This window comes from Sebastes umbrosus, chromosome 10, assembly GCF_015220745.1.
Source record: "Sebastes umbrosus isolate fSebUmb1 chromosome 10, fSebUmb1.pri, whole genome shotgun sequence".
In the NCBI taxonomy this organism is placed as follows: domain Eukaryota; kingdom Metazoa; phylum Chordata; class Actinopteri; order Perciformes; family Sebastidae; genus Sebastes; species Sebastes umbrosus.
The window spans coordinates 19,419,905-19,443,614 of NC_051278.1; the positions used below are offsets into that span (position 1 = coordinate 19,419,905).

The window sequence follows — 23,710 nt, forward strand, 5'->3', positions numbered from 1 at the left end:
ACAATGGCTCCCAGCTGTAGTGTGTGTGTGTGTGTGTGTGTGTGTTTTGCATGTGCTGAGGGAGCCTCTTGTCTCCCACTCAGGTCACATCTAAACAACAGGACAGGGTCAAGACCAGACAGATTAAACTGTTACCATCATGATGTTAGTAGGACTCCAGGGTGGAATCATGACCAGCAGTTATGAATACCAGGTTTCATAGAGAACAGTTAAAATGACGCGCAGCTGGCGAAGAAGAAAGGGGAGAGAGCGGAGGAGGCAAGGAGGGGGCTGAGAGGTAGGGGATGTGTGATTCTTAGCCTCCTTACGTGTGTGTGCGTGTAAGCCATGTGTTCAGTGACTGTGTGTAGGTGTTAGGGGATATTTTGGCTGCAGCAGGGGGATTCAGGCATGAGAGAGGCCTTCGTCATATAATAGGATAATGTTTTATCTCATCGGAAGAGGAGGAGGGAAGAGGGGGGGGTAATGAGAAAGGGAAGAGAAGGCTGATTATTTTCACGAAGCAGATCTGGCATGGTTGTCCACCCACAGAACTTTACAACCTGTTTGACGTGTGTAGTACTCACTCACACATTAATATTGTGTACACAGGGTAGTATCTGGCCAGACAGGTTAGGACAAGCAATAGGAACTTCTTTTCATTATGTCACATCGAGAATTATGTGCTTATCCTTTAGGTACAAGAGACTGCATGTCTGTCAGTGTGTGTGTGTGTGTGTGTGTGTGTGTGTGTATGCTGCCAGTTAGATTAGATTATGAAAATAACAAGGTGCTCATAGTCACGGTTAAGTAAGGATTTTCAAAGGTATGAGTTTTATGTGATGGGAATGTTGTAAATTTAAAGGTGCTCTATACGATATCCATAAATATAGCAGAAAACAACTATTTGCTATGTAAAGATACAAAGGAGTAATGTCTACCTGAGCAGAGAATAAAGTCTCTCTCCCTCTGTGTGTGTTGTAATACAACCCGTTCTCACTCCCAACTCGTCAAACACTGCCGATTGGGCAGCGCTCCTCGGCATCGGAAACCAACGCATGGAGGCACCCTTTAGAGCAGTTTGTGACGAACCGGACTTTCAACTAACTCTAATGTAAACCCTCTTGCGGCGTTATTCGACGGTCGGAGCAAGTGCCGTAGTATTAACAGCATTGACTTATTTTGTCACATACGTTGTTAGGCACATGACTCGTTGGTTACGTCAGTTATGGTTAGCGTGCCCCACTGGCTAGCTCACGGCCGCCGCTCAGCACCCACCCTCCAGTTCCCCCCCAGGTTAACACTGTTAGCTCTGTCAGCACTGTTACTGTTGTTTTCACTGTTAGCGCTGTTAGCACCTTTAGCTGCGAGCCACCGGCTCAGTCGTCGCCATATTGAGAGCCATGCGGAGGCAATAGAAATGCTCTGATTTTCGTATTGAGCAACTTTAAATCAAGTCAGTTTTTATTTTTTTTCTTTATATCACAAATTTGCCTTTGATGTTAATTGATGTTAGGAGTTTGTAATCCACGCCTCCTGCACGTGTTTGAACTGTGGGATGAAACTGGAGGAAACCCTCATAGAAACTGGGTGATGTGCCAACAGCTGACGCAAGACTTTACTCCTCAATTGATGTCAGGTTGTCATCGGTGCCTTTGTCAGTGTTGGCTGCAAACCAGAAGTTGAAAATGTCCCAGTGAGTTTATGCAAATCAAAGCACAAACCTGAGTGACCAGTTTGAGTTAATAACGCCTGCTTAAGTAATTATAAAAAAAAGTACTCATACATGTAAAAACAAATCGATGAGTTAAAATGGTGACTTTAAAATTACAATGAAATCAAATAAGAGACTTTTTCAACTCATCTTATGCATTTATAGATTCAATTTTATTTCCTTTAAATCAAAATGTCATTACTTTCTGCTTCCTGGAAAACGATGATTCATTACTGGTGAGAATTAAAAACTCCCAGCAATAAAACCATCACATGTATTTCTTTTTCCTCCTGTAACATAACTACCTTTGTTTTCCACTGGTGCATAATTGTGAATAATGTCTGCTTTATGTCCTGCCTGAGCATAATGTTTCAATAGAAATACATCAAATTAGGAATGTCAGATAGTCTCAACAGTACTGGCTCATTGGGACTTTAAATTTTGGAGTTTGTCTTCCAAAGAATGAGCGATCAGTATTTAAAAAAACAACTTAACAATGACACTATTGTATTTTATTAGTGTGTGGACTGTAGGTTTTTGTTATGACAAGAACCAAAGGTTCCCCCATGAACATTTACATTAAAACAGAACAAATTCACTCCTAGAATAACACAAGAGAGCACAATCAGTGGTGTTTTAGCCCCAGGTTTAAGTCATCAGTATCTGACAAGTCACTGACCCTCTACTGCATATAATATCCCCCAACAGAAGGTCTTTCTGACTCTCCCACTTACAAATATTTGCTGTTTTACAAGCTGCAATATCTAATGTTTCCGATTAATCAAATGAGGAGTTCAAGTGGGTGGAATGTGGCATTTTGTGGTGGGAATTCTTTGGGGATTAAGCAGAGCTGCGCTATGTCTGAAAAGGTCGACATCAATTAGACTATTTAACATTTTTAAATCAAGACAAGCATGTGCATGAATTTCCACAGAAGCATAATTGATGGTTTCAAGACTTATTTTCATTTATGTTCCGAAGCTGTGATTTTCTATTTGTTGACTCAATGCAATGTTGTACAGTTACGAAATAGAAGAGAAAATGTGAGATCCATTTCTGTTTCATGATCGACACCAAATAATCTTCCATTACTCACAGACTACTTGAACGGCAATGAAAATAATTTGATCCCTGAACAGATACGGGTGTGTGCTAACTTAAGATTTTTAGAGCCCAACCCAATTGTGAAAGGCACTATTCTGTTAAACGTACAAGGAGTTGGGACAGTGGTATAGGGTCGGTTGGGACACCTTATTCTGGGCTAAAAAAAATAAATTAAATAGAAAATTAAAATTTGAACACCTTATATCTACAATGTCACTTGTTCACAGAATTCTTGGAGAAAAAGAAAACCTTTTTAAAATGATAATATTTTCATTAGGGCTGTCAAGCGTTTTAAATATTTAATGATTGATTAGTCGCATGATTGTCTATAGTTAAATTTTTTATCTGTTCAAAATGTACTGCGCCTATTTAGTTATTTTATTTAATTATTCTATTTTAATTAATATTAGGCTTTTTTTTGTCTTGTTTTGTTCTCCCTTCTTCTTTTTCCTGTCTTGGTATGCATGTGTGTGAATGGAACTCCTGGGTAGGTGGGTGGGATGAGGACCGGGAGGATTGGTGTAGAGGGGAATAGGTCGAAGTGGGGTTTATGCGTGACAGTCACAGACCATTGCTAACACTACTGCTTACTATTCATGTTATTAATATCTGTGCAAAACCCTAAAGCTACGAAGTCTTCTGCAGTGTGTAGTGTGCGCGCATGCACGTGAGGTGGAGCGAGCTGAGTGAAGGCAAGCAGGCAGGCAGATGAACAGAGTACAGCAAAGACTCCAGCCCTGGAGACCAAAGCTACGGTCTCCCCTGTGTCCTCCAACCGCCGCCAGCGCTGTTTTGCAAGACGGGCTTCACTAGATATAACTTTGCGGTTTTGGTGCTTCCGTGTAGTTTGTGTTGGAGTCTGAGTCTGAACAGTGTAGCCACTCGCGAGCGCGCATATTCAAGTGGGTTGTGCTCTTGTGCAATTTCACAGTGGGTCTTATTCAATTAGGGAAATCCCTAGTCTTGTTTTTGCCTGCTTTTTGGTTATTTGTAACAAGCTAGGAACTATAAACATACTGTCCCAACCGTCTCAGGGAGATCAAACAAACTTTGGACTCATTTGCTAGCTACCAACAAAAGTTCAGACAGCTAACACCAGCATCAACTGACAGAAACTAATATGCTTTTTGTATGTGGCATAACTAAAAATAGTATGGGAGAAGAAAAATAACAAAATAGCCCAAAATTGACTGACATGCTGTATATTTAAAAACTGTGAATAAAATGTGAGGAATAGACAGAAGGTCTCCACTGTGAGGTTGTAAGTGAAGAGGGTGTGGATGACTATGAGCATGGTGAATAGCATACACCTGTAGGAATAGTTGCTTTCTAACTTGCTAAAAAGGCTCTGTCCCAACCGACCCCGCTCTCCCCTACTGAGGTTCAACATGGAATTAGAAACCAGAAAATAAAGGCTGTGGTTCATAAAATATATTTGGAAAGAATATTGAATTATTACATAAAGAAACAGGGGGTCATATGTACAGTATGTTCTAATAAAACTTGTTTTGCTTGTTTTTATTATCATGAGAACCAAATCTCCCCCCTAAAAATAGAATTTATGCAGTAGAGAGTTTCAGATTTGTGGTGATTTGAGTGATTGAGTCTCACAGCTGACTCCTCAAACTGGGCTGAACCTGTGTGCTTCCAGTTATAAGACAGTATGACTAACCAAACGGCGACCACATGTGCTTCATCGCCCCTAATCTGTGAAACCATAAAACATGTGAGAGGACAAGAGGAAACTATCAGCTGTTTGGTCAGGGAGGCTTCCAGTACAGCCCGATACTTAAGGAGTTAACGGTGAGCAAACATCTTTGATTAAGTGTATGGACGATATATAGCCTGCAGACCCTTTTCTCTTCTCACAAATCACGATAAGAACTCACAAAAAAAAAGGGCCTCCACTTCCGCACTTCAAGTGTGAAAGCAAAAGGGTTTTGTTGTATCCTCTGAAGGCCCACGCAGGGTGTCGCCCTGAGTGTTTAGCAGGTGCAAAGACATTTGCCTGATACGGAGGGAAGCCTAATGGGTTCGTCCTTTGAACCCATTTTACACGCAGAGGAATCTACCCAAGGAGTATAGCTTTGGGAGGCTCAAGGATATCAATGGATTTCTGCAAGAGTTGGACCTAATAGCTGAATTATTACCAGAATGTTTGCTCTATCAGGAACTGTGACTAAGACTATCATGATGGTTTGTGGTTCGTAGGATTCGTCATGTTTTTCTTATTAGTCACTGCAGAGTGATGTTAAAACTCCTTGACAACTGATGCTTCATTGTTACGTTTCACACGCTGAGGCAGGGACAAAGAATTTGAACTTGAAAAAGTAAATAAATAAAACAACTTGTGATTTTGACTAAAACAAGACTTGGCCATTTAGAGCAGCAGCTGAAACTACTTAGGAATATTTTGTTTTGCTGGTTATTATTTCAAGTATTTTATTTGAAAAATGAGAGATTATGAAATCACTATTCCGCTGAGAGTGTATTTAAGCCATACATACCTGCTGAACCCCTTTTGATCTGCTGTACAATCATCGGTGAAGCAGTGCTGATTCTGATTTGATTATTACCTCCACATAATGATGTCGATGTCAGGGAGGAATCAACCTGCTGGGGGGCAAAAATTAACCATGTAATCTACCTTTTCTCCAAGCATGATAGTCAGACTGCATTGCAATTTCACGTCATTGTTCAATCTGACATTTCCATGTTTGGGAGCGGTTGTTACTTCGCCTGAACCAGTCAGTAGTGATGTAACATAATCCATCCTGGCATCATTTTCAGTCAGGACAGAATCAGGGATAGCAGAGCAGTTTGTTATGTCGATCTTAGAAAATATGCCCATTTAAGAATTTCTGTTTCTGTATGTTGACTTGTATAGCCTTATCAATGCTGTGTACAAAGCTCTCATTGGGCCTCATGCGGCAACACTCTCTTACAGTTTTTCTCATTCGCTTTGGCTCAATTCTTGAATGAGAATTGTTTTTTTATTTCAAAACAGTGAGTTCAAATCTCTGAACAATTAGTTTGTTGTTCACAGCAGATTTGAATGTTTCATTCATTCAAGCAAATTGCACGTGTTTTGGCACATCTGTGCAAAAGAGTATGCACAATGACCACTTGCACACGTCTTGCTGATCAAAACTGATGAGTTGATTCTCAGCGAAGTTCTCACACTTTGTCATCGTTTGAGCCATCACATGCAAAATGATCCATTCGATTATCAAAATCTGTCAGACATGCATGTATATTCCGTAAATGTCTATGACGATGAGGTACGATTTGTTGTTTTTGAACTGAACCATGTTTTTTTCTTTGACGCAGGGTTGTTGTTGTTTTTTTAGCATAGATGTCATTTTGTGGCAAAATGTTCTGTTCACTCTATATGACTTTACATGAAAGATTAAAGGTGAATTGTCTGTTTACAACATGTAACACGTTGCTACACAAATAAATGTACTGTATACATACAAATGTGCATTACCTTTTTCTGTGTAACTATTACAGTATTGACTTTTCCCTGTAAACGTTGACCTACTGTTGAAATGGGAATCTAAAAAGCTCAGTGTGATACACAACAGCAACCATAGATAGACAAAACTGACATTCTTGCATTGTACAGTAAGTAGTCAGTGTCAATAAACAAGTAGAACAAAACAGAGATTTGTTTATACTGTTTTTATGTACTGAAACATTTCCAGTTGACTGTAATGGTGAAAAAACACCTAAACATTTTGACCACACGATGACAAAACAACTTTCTATTTTGGTGGCGTTGGCCAATTTATTGACACAATAACTTGGTTTTGAAGAATGAATGAAGTGTTTTGGCTGAGTTACTACCTTTTGCAAACATGCAATAGAGTTGTGATGTCCCATCAAACAGTTGTCACAATTGCATTTACAGTTTAGAGAAAGTTAAGACTGTTTTGAAAAATGAGCCAAAGCGATTGAGAAAAACTGTAAATTTCTCTCATGTTTTCTGTTAAGAGACACTTTAAGAGAAGTCAACTCCAGATGCACCACATTTTCTTAACCATCCAAATCTGCTCTTACCCAGGTGTGTTGAATGATGAAAAATTGGAGGCATGTGGCCGATTATTAGCATAGGTAACGCCCCTTAAACACTTTATAAAGGCAGCTGTCGTGCTATATGCAAATACTCTGGCACATGCCCAAGCATTGGAGAGATGCCACCAAAGAATGTCTGTAAGAAGAAGTTCAGCAGTAGTGAAATTGAGGTTAAATAAACTTAAACAAAGTAAAATTTTCCGTCAGTGCTGGTGTTACAGGAAAGTAGTAGCAGTATAAAACACTCAGAAGCTGAACGCACCCAATATCATCCGAAGGTTTTTATAGTCTTAATTTGGATCAATGGACCAATAGTGTTTCTTTAGCCCACAAATGTAAAAATATAAACATATAATGATCTAAATTAATAATTCTGATTATATTATATTCATGTTTTTTTATGTCCCTCAAATTAAAAAAAAAATATACAAGCTTATGAAAACAATTTTATTTTTCTTGTCTTGGTAAGAGTGCTCTCGACCACTTAAGTAAGATATTCTCTTACCTAAGAAAAGAGCAAAAATAAGAAAACATTGGTGAATCCCAGAAATCAGTGGGTACTAAAAAAATAAGAAGAAATCGTTGATACGAACAAAAATAAGAGGAAATTTGTTCTTATATCACTTCCTTCATGAGGCCCAATGACTGTTGTTTTTCCAACTGGAGAAACAGTTAATGAGCACAACACTCGACCAAAAATCCCCGAAAAGATTCAGAAATGTGGTGATATAGAGGTCTAGAACTAAGATACCTTCCTCCAAATCTCTGTACATTGTGTATAAGTATCCTGTTGCTTTTAGGCACTCATCAGGTATGGAGCACATGGCAGACTACACAAGCCAACTTCATTTACTTTGAGCCCCACAAACTAAGCAGTGCTTGAGGAATACAACCTGACCCAAGGAGGATTGCTGTGCGCCAGTTAGATTGTGGTTATTCCAACACAAATATAACAGGAAATATGAACCATGTAAGCATAATATCAACTGGAATAATAAAGCTATTCTGTAACATAGTTTTCCCCTTTTGTTTCCCATCACTGTACGTACAGTAGGAAGAAATCCCCTTATTCCACCCTGTGTGACTGCATCATATACTGCATCGTGATGTTTACGCTGAGTAAAATATATAAACCTAAGACTTCAAATTCATCCTGTCATCTCTGGTCTATGAAACATTTAGGATCTCCACTAGATCTTAAAATAAACTGCGATGGGTTCAAACAATCACAAAGATAAAGGTTGCTTTTAATATCTCCCAAAATAGAAAACTGTCTTGGATTTAAGATCCGTTTGTAATGACCGGTTGGGTCCAACAGCTGGCCGCTACTTGTTAAGGGGTTACAGTAAAACTAGATTTTGACCTTCTAAAAGAAAGGATTATGATTATATAAACATCTTCACACCTTATATTTTACTATACATTTGGTTTAGTGGTGCACACTGTCAAACAAATTTGCAATTAATCAAAGCACAAACAAATGATCATGGGGCCTCTGGGGGGGTCTCGGGCCCTCGTTCCAGTTTCCCCATTTACCCAGTTAATAATTCATCTTTAGCTGAGGCTAATGTTGAGCTGAGTGAAATGCTGCATTTATGTAGTGCTTTTATCCAAAGTGCTTTACTTCTTGTTCACCCATTCACACACACACACACACACACACACAGATGGCAGCAAGCTGCCATGCAAGACGCTGGCCTAACCATCATGGGGTTCAGTGTTTTGCTCAAGGGTTCTTCGACATGTGGGCAGGAGGAGCCAGAGATCGACCCACCAACCCTGCGAATAGTGGAGAAACCTGCTGAGCCTCCAACGTCTGGTTCAGATGGTGCTCAGGGTGAACCTCCAGCAGTGAATAGCGGTTCTCTATGGAGAACTTAAAGTTGCAGTCCCCTATAGAGAACCGCTATAGTTCCTATAGTGGGCAACCTCCAGGTCTGAGAAGTGAAGCCAATGCAGAAGTGCCTTAAACTTTCATTCTTTCTAACAGCCAGCAGGGGGCGACTCCTCTGGTTGCAAAAAGAAGTCTGATTGTATAGAAGTCTATGAGAAAATGAGCCTACTTCTCACTTGATTTATTACCTCAGTAAACATTGTAAACATGAGCCTATGGTCTCAATTGTTAGTTTCAAGTCTTCTTCAATGCAGCATGATGTTCATTTAGTAAATTATGGTCCCATTTAGAGTCAAACAGACCATAAAGCAGGGTATGCTTTAGGGCGTGGCTACCTTGTGATTGACAGGTTGCTACCACGGCATTGTCCGATCTGGGAGTTGTCTGAGTTTTCGTCGTAGAACTTTAACCCGTTCACAGTGTGTTTTCAGTTCATGAAAGTGAATTGTAACATTTTGGTCGACTAAAAATGTTTCATTCAGCATTCAGTTGTACTTATCTCCACCCTCTTGTGTCAATTCTGGTTGCAAAAAACCAAGATGGCTACACCCAGAAACCAAGATGCATCGGTAAACATGTCGAACTTGAGGCTTCAAAACGTCAGTCCACAAACCAATGGGTGACGTCACGGTGACTACGTCCACTTCTTATATACAGTCTATGGTTTGTATCAGCAGCCACGATGAGAAACTGATATTTGATTCCAAACCTTTAACATTTCTAACTACTGAGTTGACCTGAAGCTACATTTTTTGAAAATGAACTTAGCGTCTTGGAATGTAACCCTCCTTGATTTTTCCGATATTATCTTTTTTGTTTTTTACTTCTTGATAGCTTGTCAGCTGTTCTGGTATCTCTTCAATCTCTGATAACAACATGTTCTATTCTGAGAATATTGGGAATGGTTGACTTTAGAGGGAGTTGCATGTGTGTGTGTGTGTGTGTGTGTGTGTGTATGTATGTGTCTGTGTCTATCCGGGCTCCCCCGTAGTCCTTCTATTGGTCTTCTGAGTGGGTGGTCCGTTCCAAGAGAGGAGCACTGGAAACATTATACCTACATACACACACACACACAAATACACGCACACACACGAAGGGAAACTGGGAATCACACCAACGCAGCACAGCAGAGGGTGGAGCAGGCAGGAGCCTTCTTCCAGATGTGTGACATTAATTTAGTTGATCCAAAACATGAACCGGTAGCTCCCACTCACTCATCACCACTGTGTGTGTGTGTGTGTGTGTGTGTGTGTGTGTGTGTTTGTGTGCGTGTGAAATATTCATGCTAACTTTTTAATATCCTCACACTCAGAAATTCAACTGCAAGTTCACATTTTCATATATTCTGTATAATTCAGAAAACTTGGCAAAGAAGGAAGAAAATTCCCCCTCTTGAGTTTTAGGTGGAGGGGAAGATGGAGCAGAGAGGACTAAAGGGAGACGAGGTGTGTGATTAAAAAAAAAGGGGGGTGGGGAAAGATGAGGAGCGGAGCAGGTTATGAGAACGGTCTCCACTCTGACCCGTGGAGCTGCGCCCCTGGACTTTCATACAATACTTTCCACCGGGGAGGAGAGGGGGATACGGTGCGTGGAAAGACAAAGAGAGAGAGAAAATGAAATTAAATCAGAAAGGCGGAGGAGGAGAACGAGAGGAGATGTAGGAGGACGGAAGTGGTTGATTGGGTCCCCCCAGAGATTCTTTTGTTTAGATTGTTCTGCATTTCACTTCTTTCACTCTCTCCCCTCCACCTCCCTCTTCTCTGACATCTGAGGTAGATTACAGCAGAGACCCTGGGTCACATTTATGACTTAAATCAAGAACATATGGTGTGTGTGTGTGTGTGTGTGTGTGTGTGTGTGTGTGTGTGTACGTCCATTTCAATGCTGTGGGATTCCCCTCCGGTCCCTGAGTGCTGGTCAAATTTATTTTCTTGTCCATTGTCTCTTGCTGGGACATCAAAGGACTATTGTTTGTTGATCAGCAAGGGTGCTGCAGGTTACTCGCAGGTCCCGGACGAGAACGGCCTCTCCTCCACATCTTCCCCTTCTTATCTCCTTTTATTGAAACTTTTAAGCATGTCGGATCTCCGCGGAAAACCCCAGACACAGAGGATCAGCACTTCCACAGAGACCATGTTTAGATTTTAAGAGATTAAAGTGTGGTTATGTCTCATTCGTTTCATTTAGGCCTTGGCGAGGCTTGTTTTAATGTACCACAGGCACCACACTCTCTATTTGCACAGCATGGCTTACTCTTCAAAAAACTGCTTTAATACGAAACTCATGAACAAATGCACCACAAAGTTTGATCGCACATAATAGCTGGAATTCAGTCGCTGTTAGCAGGTAACAAAAGAAATCTCCCCATTAACTTCAGCACATCTGTAAAAGTGTCAGTTGACTTTATTAGGATCGGTTTCACTCAGTTGAAGAAAAAAACAACTTTTGTCTTTGGAACGTTTAACTAGGAAGAAAACAAATCTACAAAATAAGTTGTTGGAAGGACAATATATAAAACAATGGCATCAAAATATCTTTGACAAGAGAACAAAACCAAAGAAAAAAAGGCTCAAATATTTTTGGATGCAGGGCATTTTTCTCTTTTTTTGCCCTTTTGTTTACAAAACAATAACAAAAGAGGAAAACAAACAAAAAAATCAATAGTTATTTACAGTGCATATATTTACATTAAGGCATTTTTGCTGGGGAGAAAGACGGTTGATCTGATACAACCCCCACTTCTACACAATCAAATAAATAGTCAGATTTACCATGATACATTACAGTGCTATATTATCTTTATGCTACCTGCAGTGAATGAACAAATACAGTTATAGGCGCAGACTAAATCACACCATCAAAATGGACATTCAAGGGTATATTAAAGGACAGGTTCACATTTTTTCAAGTCTGTCTTAAAACGCTACTCTCGTGTCCATATGTACATTAAAAGAGTTTTGGATTGAGGCAATTGCTCCTATTGTCCCCACCGACTGTGACGAGATCCGTTCCTAGAGCGATTTTAATGCAAGTGATGGGGGACAGAATGACTTCAACCAAAGTTACTATACGCTGATAATAAACTCCAATGTTACTTTCTTTTTAGTAGGGGTGTAAGTTTCATAACGATACAATACATTATCGATTCTTTGGACAACGATACGATATTTGCTGATATCACAAAGTCTGCCATGATATGATTTTGATCCGATTCAATTCAAGGTTCTGCGATCGATAAGAAACGATATCATATGCCCATCAGTTACATTTATATCAACTCACAAAAAATCAACTAAAACATGATTTGACAGTTTTATTACTGGGCTCTTTTAGACATTTAAATGGAAAACAATAAAAAAAATTGAATGAAAACAATAAATATAAAGGGTGAATTTCAAAATAAAGGTGTATCTTAAAGATGACGATAAGTATCGATATTTTCCCTTTGAATCGATGATATTGGATTGTTGTTCACTGATACTGATCAATGTATCGTTACACCCCTACTTTTCAGTACTTTGTATCCTCTCTTTGTGTTATTCCTTACAACAGCTCAACAACAACACTAGTCGTATTTCCGTTCAATTGTCAAGCGAATTTTAAGCGAGCTTTTGATATGTCGCAAAAAAGAAGTGTGAAACTTCCGTCAACTGGTTTGGAGCGAATAAACTCAGCAATGCAAAACGAGTTTTGTCAGAAGTTGGCGGTATAGGCTACGCTTTAAGCATGGATGTAATCCTCCAGTAAACCGGAGTAGCGACCACTCAAATCGCTTAACACTACTTGCCAACATTTACCCTTCACACACACATTCATACACTGATGGCTGCCATACATACAAGGTGCCAACCTGCCCATCAGGATCTAATCTAAATACTCATTCACACACACTCACACACCGATGGCACGGCCTTTGGGAGCAATATGGGGGTCAGTATCTTGCCCAAGGACACTTTGACATGCGGACTGGAGGAGCCGTGGATTGCACCACCGATTTTCCGATAAGTGGACGACCCGCTCTACCTCCTGAGCCACAGCCGCCCCAAGCGGAAACGGCTGATCAGTCGTGTGGGTTAAATGTTCGCTACGTCAGACTTCATTTGCCAAAAATGTTTCCACATCCCATTCTGCGCGTCAACTCTTTCTCAAGTGAGTGTTAAAACGTTTTTGCGTAATCAAGGAAGTTTTATCGAACTTTGCCGTTCCCATACAGCTTTTCTAATGTGATACTTCAAATGTGCATAAAAATATGTTTATGGAAACATGGCTAATCGCTGGCATAGAGTGAATTTTGCACTAATAACTTTGAAAGATGATGAAGCCTCACATTATCTTCAGCTGAACTTCACAATGCATTTTTACACAGAACGAGGACGTCGCTTGAGGAACACTTGCAGCAGTCAATAACTCTCGCAATGCACATATGGGCATATTGTTTTAAGAAAAAATGTGAACTTGTCCTTTAACAAAACACATGTCCATGTTCGATTGACTGATAGAGCCAAATTGCAAGTTAGTGTGTACAGAGTCAGAGGGTGAAATCCCTCAGAGAGAGGACTGACTGTCAGTTTAATAAAAAATAAAAAAAATTTCCACATAATGTCAGGATGTCCCTAAAGTGGCCTGGCCTGTTAAATCACAATGAATGATGGATAAACTTTGTAATTTAAAAAAAGAAATTCACTTTTTTTCTAGAGATTTCAATAGATTAAGAAATAAAAACAGCACCACATGTGTTTAAAAGTACTGTCTACGTTGATCACAGCTCTGCTACCACTGAACAAAAACACATAAATCAGAGGAGGCACTTAATAAGGTGTCTGTGATGACGATGATACTTTGGTTAAAACATTTTAAAGAAGTAAAAAAAAAAAAAAAAAAAAAGGCTGGATGAGATACAGTAATTGTATTTTGAAGACGCTTAATTCAAGCTTGTGCATCAAATACAGTCAATTCTGTTTGAACTGAGTGAATTCTGGGATACGTCTACAGGTTCTGCTTACATTTCTCTGGTTGGAAATCCACCGAAAGACAACATGAATAATTCATCACCTAATTGCTGCTCTTTAGCAACCATCCACCTTCCTCTGTTTCTCAGTCGTCCTCAGATCTCCTCTCTCGAAAAACAAAAAATCTTCCTATGTCTTCATCTCCACCCCTCCCTCGTCTTTTTTTCCTGCACTATCTTCCCTCTCTCCAGAGTATAAATGCCTTCAATTTTTAATATCTGAACAGCAATGATTTGTGTGGAGATTCAGTCCAGTAGTGATAATGATCGTTCCAGTGGTGAATGAGATGCATGGGCCAAAAAAGGCTTAGATTAGCAATTCTAGTGCAAACCAAAGGATTTGGTTAAAAAAAACAAAAAAAAAAAACACCTGGATATTCCAGTTATATGAACAAACTAACAAACCACGGAGTAAACAAAGATTTGGCTTGACTAGTTTTGCAAACAAAAGCTTCTCCTTTATGAAAAGACAAATATGAAGCCAGTTCTATGTTAGGACAGAGACAAAAGATGTACAAGTTTTGAGTGGTAAGTGCTTTCATTCCAGTCACACAAAAGAGTCCAATTGGACTGGAGACACATTTTGGAGCTACCGTTTTCTTTTTGTTACAATTCTTTCTTCTTTGCATTCATCCAAAGAAACCTATACCAAGTATATCTGGAGGTTTTAAGGGACCAGGAACTTCATCTGGCCGTTATCTCTCTGCTTTACAACCTCGGAATCGTCCCACTCTGGATTAAGAAAACAACATGTTTGTTAGGCTATCGTACCGTTTTCAGCACAGGATAGCAGCACCAGGAGCAGCTGTGGTGTCATCAGGCAGCTTGTAACTTGTGGGAGATGGGAGTGTGTGTTTCAAGATAGTGCTTGTGTTTTTGTAGTGTGTGTGTGTGTGTGTGTGTGTGTGTGTGTGTGTGTGTAAACGCTGCTAGTTCTGGTGTCTCTTCATGTGCAGGGCGAGGTGGTCGGATCGGGAGAAGGAGCGCGAGCAGACGGCGCACTGGAAGGGCTTGGCGCCCGTGTGCTTCCGGAAATGACGCGTCAGCTCATCCGAACGAGCGAAGCGCCAGTCGCAGCTGTCCCACGTGCACCTGTACGGCTTCTCACCTGCAGGACGGGAGAAAAGAGAGAAAGCATGAGTGAGTGCAGCTGCTCTTTGAAAAAAAACGGAGCAAACAGCAGCACTGAGGCCGAGATGTGTCAATGTGTGATTGTAAGAAGTGATGACAAAACAGACGTTAATTCCCTGAGTTACATGATTCATACAGTTGGGTGGAGGAACTGGGGGAACAGGCTTTACTGAAAAGTCTAGTTGTCTATCAGCGTATACAGTCATAGCGCTGCCACAGACATTCATCAAGCACTAACGCTGCACAAGTTTCCCACGGCCGACTCGTCTGCATTGTCTGTCTTAACCTCTGCATTTCTCTTTGACGGATGCAGTCTGTCTCTCTGCTGTCACTCTGTCATTCCAATAATGTTCAGCTTCAGACGCTTTTTGAAAACTTGTATGACCTGTCTCTTTCAGCCCCAGGCCTGCGACTTGACCTTGCACCCTCTAAAGCACAACTACCAACCCAGGTCTAGTGGCCCAAAGGTGCGCGTAAAGGATTTGTTCACCCAGTGGCAGACATTTTGACATTTGGATTTTAAGGTTGTAGCAGGCTCAGTTTTAAAGCTAGTGTGAAGATGCATCCTATGAAGCTAGAAAACCTAATAAATCCATAGGTACCAACCATGTCATACTAACTTGTCACAAAGGAGGCTTAAAAACGCTTCAAACTTGCGTTAAATCTTGGTGAGGAAAAACTGTCGTGGCCATTTTCAAAGGGATCCCTTGACCTCTGACCTCCAGATATGTGAATGAAAATGGGTTCTATGGGTACCCACGAGTCTCCCCTTTACAGACATGCCCACTTTATGATAATCACATGCAGTTTTGGGGCAAGTCATAGTCAAGTCAGCACACTGACACACTGACAGCTGTTGTTGCCTGTTGAGCTTGAGTTTGCCATGTTATGATTTGAGCATATTTTTTATGATAAATGCAGTAATAATACATTTATACATTCATTTGCATAAAGCAAGCATATTTGCCCACTCCCATGTTGATGTTCTCTGTTAAATACTTGACAAATCTTCCTTTAAGGTACATTTTGAACAGAATTAACAAATTAATTTGTGATTAATTGCGATTAACTATTGACAATCATGCGATTAAATATTTGAATCGATTGACAGCCCTAGTTCCTAGTAACGGTGGCTCCATTCTATTCAAGTGTTCCAGTGAGAGCGACAGTGAGCCAGCACGCACGATACCAGGAACCTGAAATCAAAGCAGCTCAATGGAATTCAGTCATTGTTATTGTTATTATTTATACCTGTGCTTTACCTGCTGTGGCAAGCCAAAATGTCTTCCGTGACAAATCCCAATTTAGCTCTGTCTGGGAACAATGGATGCTTAAGAAATATGGCCAGTTGGTAAAGAACTTAATTCTTGATGAGTAATTCGCCTATTTCCTTCTTCATTCTTTGGTCCCTTTTGGTATTTGCATTTTAAATGTCAGGTGAGATAACATTCTATTCAAGTTAAAAATGTGTTTGCCTCTTTGTGTAATTGATTAAAGAGCACCTTGAAAGGGAGCCACAGTGCTGCGAGAGCAATTATAATGGAATCTAATGGAAGCTGGGCTGTCTGGTTGGACTTTTTTTTTTCTTTTCCTCCTTCGTTTTTTAACATCTATTTACGTGTTTCTAATGATCAAAAACAGAGTGAGAAATATGTAGACTATTTGTAATCCTCCTGCACATCTCAAATAATAATTCAACAACAGTGTGTCTCTACAATGTCCCCATAACTCTGGATAGTCCACAGACCTCGCTACGAAGAGTTTCGTTAAAAAATACTTCTAAAAAAAAATTAAATTGGGGATATATCAGCAGAAATCAAAACCTGGACAGATAAAATGTAGCCTAAACGAGAAGTTAAAAAAGAAAATGTTTTGTTTTCTTGTCATTTTGGTGAACCTTACTCCTATTAAACAAGCACAGCAAGCTCTGCAGCGTCTAAACGCTAAAACAACAACAGTTATCCTGTTACGAAATTAACCACATCGTCATCAAACTGAGAAACACACACCTGAAGCTGAACACAATGAGGAGACGCAATGAAAAGACAGAAAAAAAAAAGAGTGAACTGGGAGGAGTGTTCAGTACACACACACACACACACACACACACACACACACATACACGCACACACACAGACGGACACACAAACAATCAGGGTAATGGATGTTGATGGAGATTAGAGTGGGAACTCCCACGGGGACCCAAACGCATTAGGAATCATCTCATACAGATTACTGACAGGTGTGTGTGTGTGTGTGTGTGCGTGTGTGTATGAGTAAGTGTGCATTCAAGCAGCTGAATAAGAGAGAAGTAGAATGAGTAACAGACAAAGATAGAAATGGGGGGGGGGTTGAAGGTGGGAGGATGGCACAAAGCACACAAGAGGATGATCAAATGAATGAAAGAGATAGAAAAAAAAGAGGAGAAAATAACTAAGCGAGGCCGACAAAAGCGGAGAGGATAAGGAAGTTGCTGCAACATCCCTCTTTACGTGTCGTGTCCTCATCTTGCGGTCTATAATAACTGCAATAACCACAATCAGCCTGCAGCTTGAATGACGCCAGTTCTAATTGTCGTGTCATGTTCCCAAAACTGAAATGCGAGGCACGCACACCCACAACGATGTTCTGAACAAGCAGTTCAGATTCATAAATGGAACAAACTCTGGATCGTAAAAGTGGTAACAGTGAGTTTGTGTGTGTGTGTGTGTGTGTCCAGATGAGTGAGGAATGCGTAGATATCAACAGAAGCTTTGTTTTGTTAGCTGGAGTGAGGTGGGGCCCAACACCTAAGCGCTTGTTTGTTGACTTCGCTCATCTAAAACTAATAGTTCATATCTAAATGTGAAAGAAGGAGACAGATTGAAAGAAAGATGAGAAGAGAGGGAAGGAAAGAAAAAGGGAAAAACGGACCCTGATGTGCACACAGTCATGATTAGGGTTGTGTGAAAATATCGATACACATGAGTATCGCGATATTATGTGTTGTGATACTGTATCGATTTTTAATTAATCTATTAAAAATGGGACGGCCTGCTGTCGGGCCCGGTCGCTATTTGATCTTTCAGAGGTTGTACCAGGCTCAGTTTTAAAGCTAGAGTGAAGATACTGACATCATATGAAATTAACAACACTGAAGGAATCCATTGGTACCAACCATGTCATACTAGCTTGTCGGGAAGGGGCGCTAAATAACGCTTCAAATTCACACTAACTTTTGGCGAAGAAAAAACGGAATGGCCACTTTCGAAGGGGTCCCTTGACCTCTGACCTCAAGATATGTGAATGAAAATGTGTTCTATGGGTAACCACGAGTCTCCCCTTTACAGACATGTCACAATCATATAATGATCAATCAATTTTTGCCTATTCTAAAACGGTGTATTTCTGGTGTATGGTTCTTTATACTATGACAGTTTTCCTAAAAAATTAGATTTAAAAAAAATCACAATATATCGCCTTGCTTACAGTATTGCAATATATCACAATATATTGAATCGTATCGTCAGATTCTTGTGCCAAAATACACAATGACTCAATTCAATTTATTTTTATAAAGCATCAAATCATAACAGATGTTATCTCAAGATGCTTTTCATATAGAGCAGGTCTAGATCGTACTCTATAATCTAGAGACCCAACAAGAAATCCCCCATGAGCATGCATTCTTAGGACAAGAAAAAACTCCCCTTTAACGGGACCTTGGGCAGAACCAGGCTCTGGGTGGTTGAAGTGGCATTAGGAACAAGACGATCTAAGATATTTTTGTATCCGCGCAGACGGATCTTGTATATATTTATAGTGGCCAACGAGCCACACAAGCACGTATTAAAGCATTTAAACATCGATGTCTGAACAGGCATCCTAAGAGAGATGGCACCATGCGTCTAGCGCTGACCGCATAGTCTGAGAGTCATCCCCTGGCAGAAGTGTGTCACTTCCACCTGTTTTGATGGAATAGTATATTGGGCAGAGGATGGGAATGGGGTAGGATACATTTACATACACATGCCAGGAACACAACACTCTGCCTAGCAACATGGTGCCAGCGCAGATACCGAAATATGAGTCGTGTGGGCAGCGTCATTTCTTTTCTTTTTTTTGGGACGAGTCCTCGTTTTAAAAAAGCGACAATAATTGGAGGAATGTCTTACCCGTGTGAGTCCTGAGGTGGGCTTTCAGATGGGACGACTTGGTGTAGACCTTCTTGCAGCCTGACGACAGACAGGGAGGGAGATAAACACAAACAGAAGGCTTAATCCAAATCATTCACGTGTCAGATATGTGCTTACCCAATAAACTGAGCTGTGGTATGCTAGAAATGTGAACTAATGAAAAGCAGAAGCTGTTTGGAAAGAGATATAGTAAATGTTTGTTTTCGGATTTTCAAAAAGTACATAACTGTGTTTAAAAGCGGCCCACGCAGTCGTATTTGGTATTAACACTGTTTAAATTTGCCGTATTTACAAGAAAATCGCACAGAATACTACTTTGTTCAAAACTGCTAACTATACCTGTTAGTCTGACATCAAACTCAAGATATTTGAAGTTCAGGATTACCAAACCTTTTGCATATTATATTATACAAAATACGTAAATTCCAATGTCAAAAAGGTCATTAGGTCATTTGAATGACATTTAGAGAGATATTCTTCAGATTCATTCAGACTTTAAATAAGGAAATGACTGAATTTCACAAACATTAGACAGTGAGCAGCTGCAGCAGCGTGACTAATATACACTTGGATGAAGTGTGTGTGGATATGATGGAATAGAAATCCGACGTGTGGCAACATGCTGCAGGAGGCTCCGCTTAAGCCTATTTTACACGCCGCCACAGGCTAGTTGACATTACATGTCCTACAAGTAGCTGCACATCGTACAACAACGATCAAAGCCAACAATTTAAAGTGTGCATCGTTGTGTACGCAAATTATGTGTGATCAAATTACTTATTACTTATTATATACAGACATTTAATTAACACACCCACACAGGTTCATTACACAATCATACCAGTTTAAAGAAGCCACAACAATGCGTGAGGACTCACGGCTGAGCGTGCCCGAGCCGTTTGAGGTGATAAACCAAACGCTTAATTGAAAGGTAGTGACTGATGTTCTGCTTTGCCAAAATATCTTAATATCAGTGCAGCGCGAGCTCTGCTTTGACTATAGTACATATTGTGACTCATAAGCCTGGGAAAGTCATCCTACACACAACATATCATTTTAAAAAATGCATGGGTGTGTTAAAATAAAGCAGGCTTCCTTAAAGCAGACCTTTGTGGGTGACCAGATATTAACCTAAAAATGAACCCACATGTACACAACTGTGACAAGAATCAGCATGCTATTGTTATTGTTCTAACCTGGGTAATCACAGTGGTGGATCCGTCGTTTCTCCAAGTCCGGGTTGTTCCGCCGGTTGTAGCGGGCAGGCACGGTGGTCTGAGCTGGGGTTGGGACTGGGGTTGTCGCAGGCCCTTGGGGAAGGCCTGCGGCTTGGCCTGGGACCGGCGTGGGACCTGTAGCGAGGGGCAGGGTTAGGCTGCCTGGTCCCGGGTCGGGTCCGAGTCCAGGGGTACTACCTGCCAACTTGGAGGCGATGGTGGCTGCATATGAGGGAGGAGGGGACATAGTGTGGAGCAGCTCCTTCTGCCTGTCGGGGCTGCCGGGCTCTGAGCTCGGCGGTGAGGGCGGCAGGTAGGGCACCTGCTGCTGGAGGAAATGGGGGTGCGCCTGAGCATGAGGATGAGTGTACGCCCCGCCACCCAGGCCGCAGTAGGCAGGCTTGGCAGTCTGCTCTTGCTGGGATGCAGAAGAAGCTACCGGCAAACCGTGGAAAGGCGTGTGGAGTGTGGAAGTGGAAGTGTGTTGTATCTGCTGCTGATGATGATGATGATGATGCTGCTGCTGCTGCTGATGCTGAGCCTCCATACCGTTGCCATGGTGATGGTCCAAGCCGGAGTTTAGTAGCTGAAACAGCGAGCCGCTGTTGTCATGGTGGTGGAGAGCGTGCTGCTCGAACTGCGGTGACATTTCCTGTTTGATGAACACCTCCGGCACCGGATCGCCGTCGCGGCTGCCTCCCGACTGGTTGAAAACACTGGTGAAGTCCGGTAACCCTGTTAACGACATGTTTATGGCTGAGGTTTCCATGGCAATACTGCCGGGGCCGTGCCCAGATGTGCTGCAGCTACCGGTGGGCGTCGTGCTGGGGCAGTGCAGCTGTATGTTGGGGGAGAAACACGGGGAGGCAGATTCTGTTTTGATATGGGCGAGACCCGTGTGGTTCTGGTGCTGAGGGTGCCGCACTTGCTGACACAAGCCCATCCTCAGGTAGGCAGCGTCGGGGAAATAAAGATTCATGTTGAGGGTGTAGGGAGCCCCGTTGTGATCGCCAGTGAAGAACTGGTCCAGCGTAGATGCACCGTCTCTCTGTGACTTCTGCTGGCCGTCCGCATGAGATGGAAGGGGAAGAGGGGAGAGATACCTGTCCATCTCACACTTTGCCTGTTGACACAAAAAAAAAAACACAAACAAGAAGTTAGCTTTTAGAGGTGAAATGAAATGCATCCAGCTTTGGACTTCTGACTTCTCGTGAGCCACCGTGAAACTATTCTGAGGCGCTATTTCGAGAAGACAAAAGGTTTTGATAGGACCGTCACCGCTAAAACATTTATCAAGTAGTCATCAATAGGCAGTTGCCACATTCCCTCTCTGGCTGCAAGGCTGAACTCAAAAACCCGCCAGCTGTGTCAGGCCAACAACAGTTGGGGATCAGGCCACGGAAATCTGATCTAATAACCTCTCTCGTATAAAAACATTAGGGATATTTTGCACATCTGCAGTTACGGAGGGTTGATCAAACTGGCATGAACAACTTTGTGGTCCTGTGAATCTGAAGGCAAGGTATAAAAGTTGGAGAAGCCCTGCAGCAGAGGATGAAACAGCAACATGAAAGGGAATAAGGGAAACACCCATAGCCTCACTAGTCCGCTGCAGTAGCAGCAGCAGCAGCAGCAGCAGCAGTCTGGGGATGGGCTGCTATTTCTAGGGCTCCTGATCCTACCAGCTGTTGTTATATAGCAGCTCTCTCCTCTGCTGCTGCTGCTGCTGCTGCTGCTGCACAAGTTTCTTGCTTAACTGAGGCACAGAGTTGCTGGGAGCTTTAATTCTGTCCGAAGCTGGAGTCAGTTGTTGTCAGCATGGTATGATGGGGAGAGGAGGAGGGGGAGAAACCAACCAACAACTGGTGGAGCAACTGGCTGCCACAGAAAACATGCAGTGAATGCGTTTACAGGCTCAGCTGGTTGCAGCCTGCGAGCTTTATCATATGCACAAATAATGCAAAATGGATGGAAATTTAGGAGGCCAGTATAAAAAAAAAAAATATATATATATATATATAAATATATATATATATCTACAACCAATCTGCCACGCCCATTCAATGCAATACATCACTATAAGGTTTGTTTTTCTAACCTGTGCGTAGTCGTTGTGTCCAGTCTTGTCTGTGATCTTGCAGTCCAACCCAAACAGCGCCGAGTCCTCCAGAGGGAACCCAGCGGGCAGACTCGTCTTCTGCAGCGGGAAGAAGTGCTCCTCCTGCCCGCTGCAGCCGGAGCCTCCACCGCCGCCGCTCAGCGCCATAGTCGCGGCCATGAAGCTCCGATGCTGCACCGCTAATGCTCGCTATGCCAAGAGGAGGATGCTGGTGAGCGGTGGAGAGAGAGAGAGAGAGAGAGGAGTTGACGAGGTGTGTGTGTTGGTGGTGGTGGAGGAGTTGTTATTAATGCGTGCCCGTCTTGCTACATCTCCTTCCACTTGTTTCATCCCTCCACCGGCCCGCAGACAGTTTTCTATGTGCTGCCTGCAGGGCGGAGCGGCTCAGTGTAAATACAGAAACACGCACCGCCCACGAGCCTTTAAAGAGGCTTTGATCATTCATTCACTGGCCACCGCCCTACTGCTCCATCTACATGCACTGACAACAGTGTTGTAAAGTGAAACACAGGACCAGCCAGACCACATACACACAACCCATAAAGGATAAAGGTTAAACTCACCTAAACCAATTTTTTTTTTTTTTAAACAACATATTTTTGTGATTTTTTCCCCCCCCTCCTGTGTATTTATCTTTTTTTTATACTTTATTTTTTCCCTTTTTTCAAAGCTGTTTTCATATATGCAATCCACTGTTTGTAATTACAACAGTCTGTAAACCAACTTTTAAGTAGATGAGCTTACAGATAAAACCCATCAAGTACACTAAAGAAAACAACCTCAACATTCAAAACCAAAATCCTGTGTATTTATCTTATATCAAAAATATATAAATATTAGGACTGTCAATGGATTAAATATTTATTTAAATTAATTAAATATTAATTACAAATTAATGACACATTTTTTTTATCTGTTCAAAATGTACCTTAAAGGGAGATTTGTCAAGTATTTATTACTCTTTTCAACATGGGAGTGGGCATATACTTGCTTTTATGCAAATGTATGTAAATATATATTACTGGAAAATCAATTAACATACAAAACAATGACAAACATTGTCCAGAAACCCTCACAGGTACTGCATTTGGCATAACAAATATGCTCAAATCATAACATGGCAACAACAGCTGTCAGTGTGTCAGTGTGCTGACTTGACTATGACTTGCCCCAAATTGCATGTGATTATCATAAAGTGGGCATGTCTGTAAAGGGGAGACTCCTGGGTACCCAGAGAACCCATTTTCATTCACATATCTTGAGGTCAAGGTACGGCGTAATATTACGATTTT

At 41.4% G+C, this 23,710-nt stretch overlaps 1 protein-coding gene across 1 annotated transcript; it reads right to left on the reverse strand.

Annotated features, from left to right (window-relative positions):
- Positions 1 to 11,149: 11,149 nt before the first annotated feature.
- klf5a (Kruppel-like factor 5a) lies at positions 11,150 to 23,053 on the reverse strand. Its single transcript, XM_037783042.1, has 4 exons — positions 22,398 to 23,053; positions 20,279 to 21,422; positions 19,062 to 19,121; positions 11,150 to 14,884 (listed from the first exon to the last, which is right to left on the reverse strand). Exons 1-4 carry the CDS (start codon positions 22,575 to 22,577, stop codon positions 14,706 to 14,708), a joined length of 1,563 nt encoding a protein of 520 aa, XP_037638970.1. The 5' UTR covers positions 22,578 to 23,053; the 3' UTR covers positions 11,150 to 14,705.
- Positions 23,054 to 23,710: the final 657 nt, after the last annotated feature.

Excerpts from the sequence above, each read along its gene's own strand:
- klf5a (XM_037783042.1), bottom strand. The coding sequence starts at position 22,577 with ATGGCCGCGACTATGGCGCTGAGCGGCGGCGGTGGAGGCTCCGGCTGC. Across the intron at positions 21,423-22,397 it reads GACACAACGACTACGCACAG|GCAAAGTGTGAGATGGACAG; the intron begins GTTAGAAAAACA and ends TTGTGTCAACAG. Across the intron at positions 19,122-20,278 it reads CCACCACTGTGATTACCCAG|GCTGCAAGAAGGTCTACACC; the intron begins GTTAGAACAATA and ends GTCTGTCGTCAG.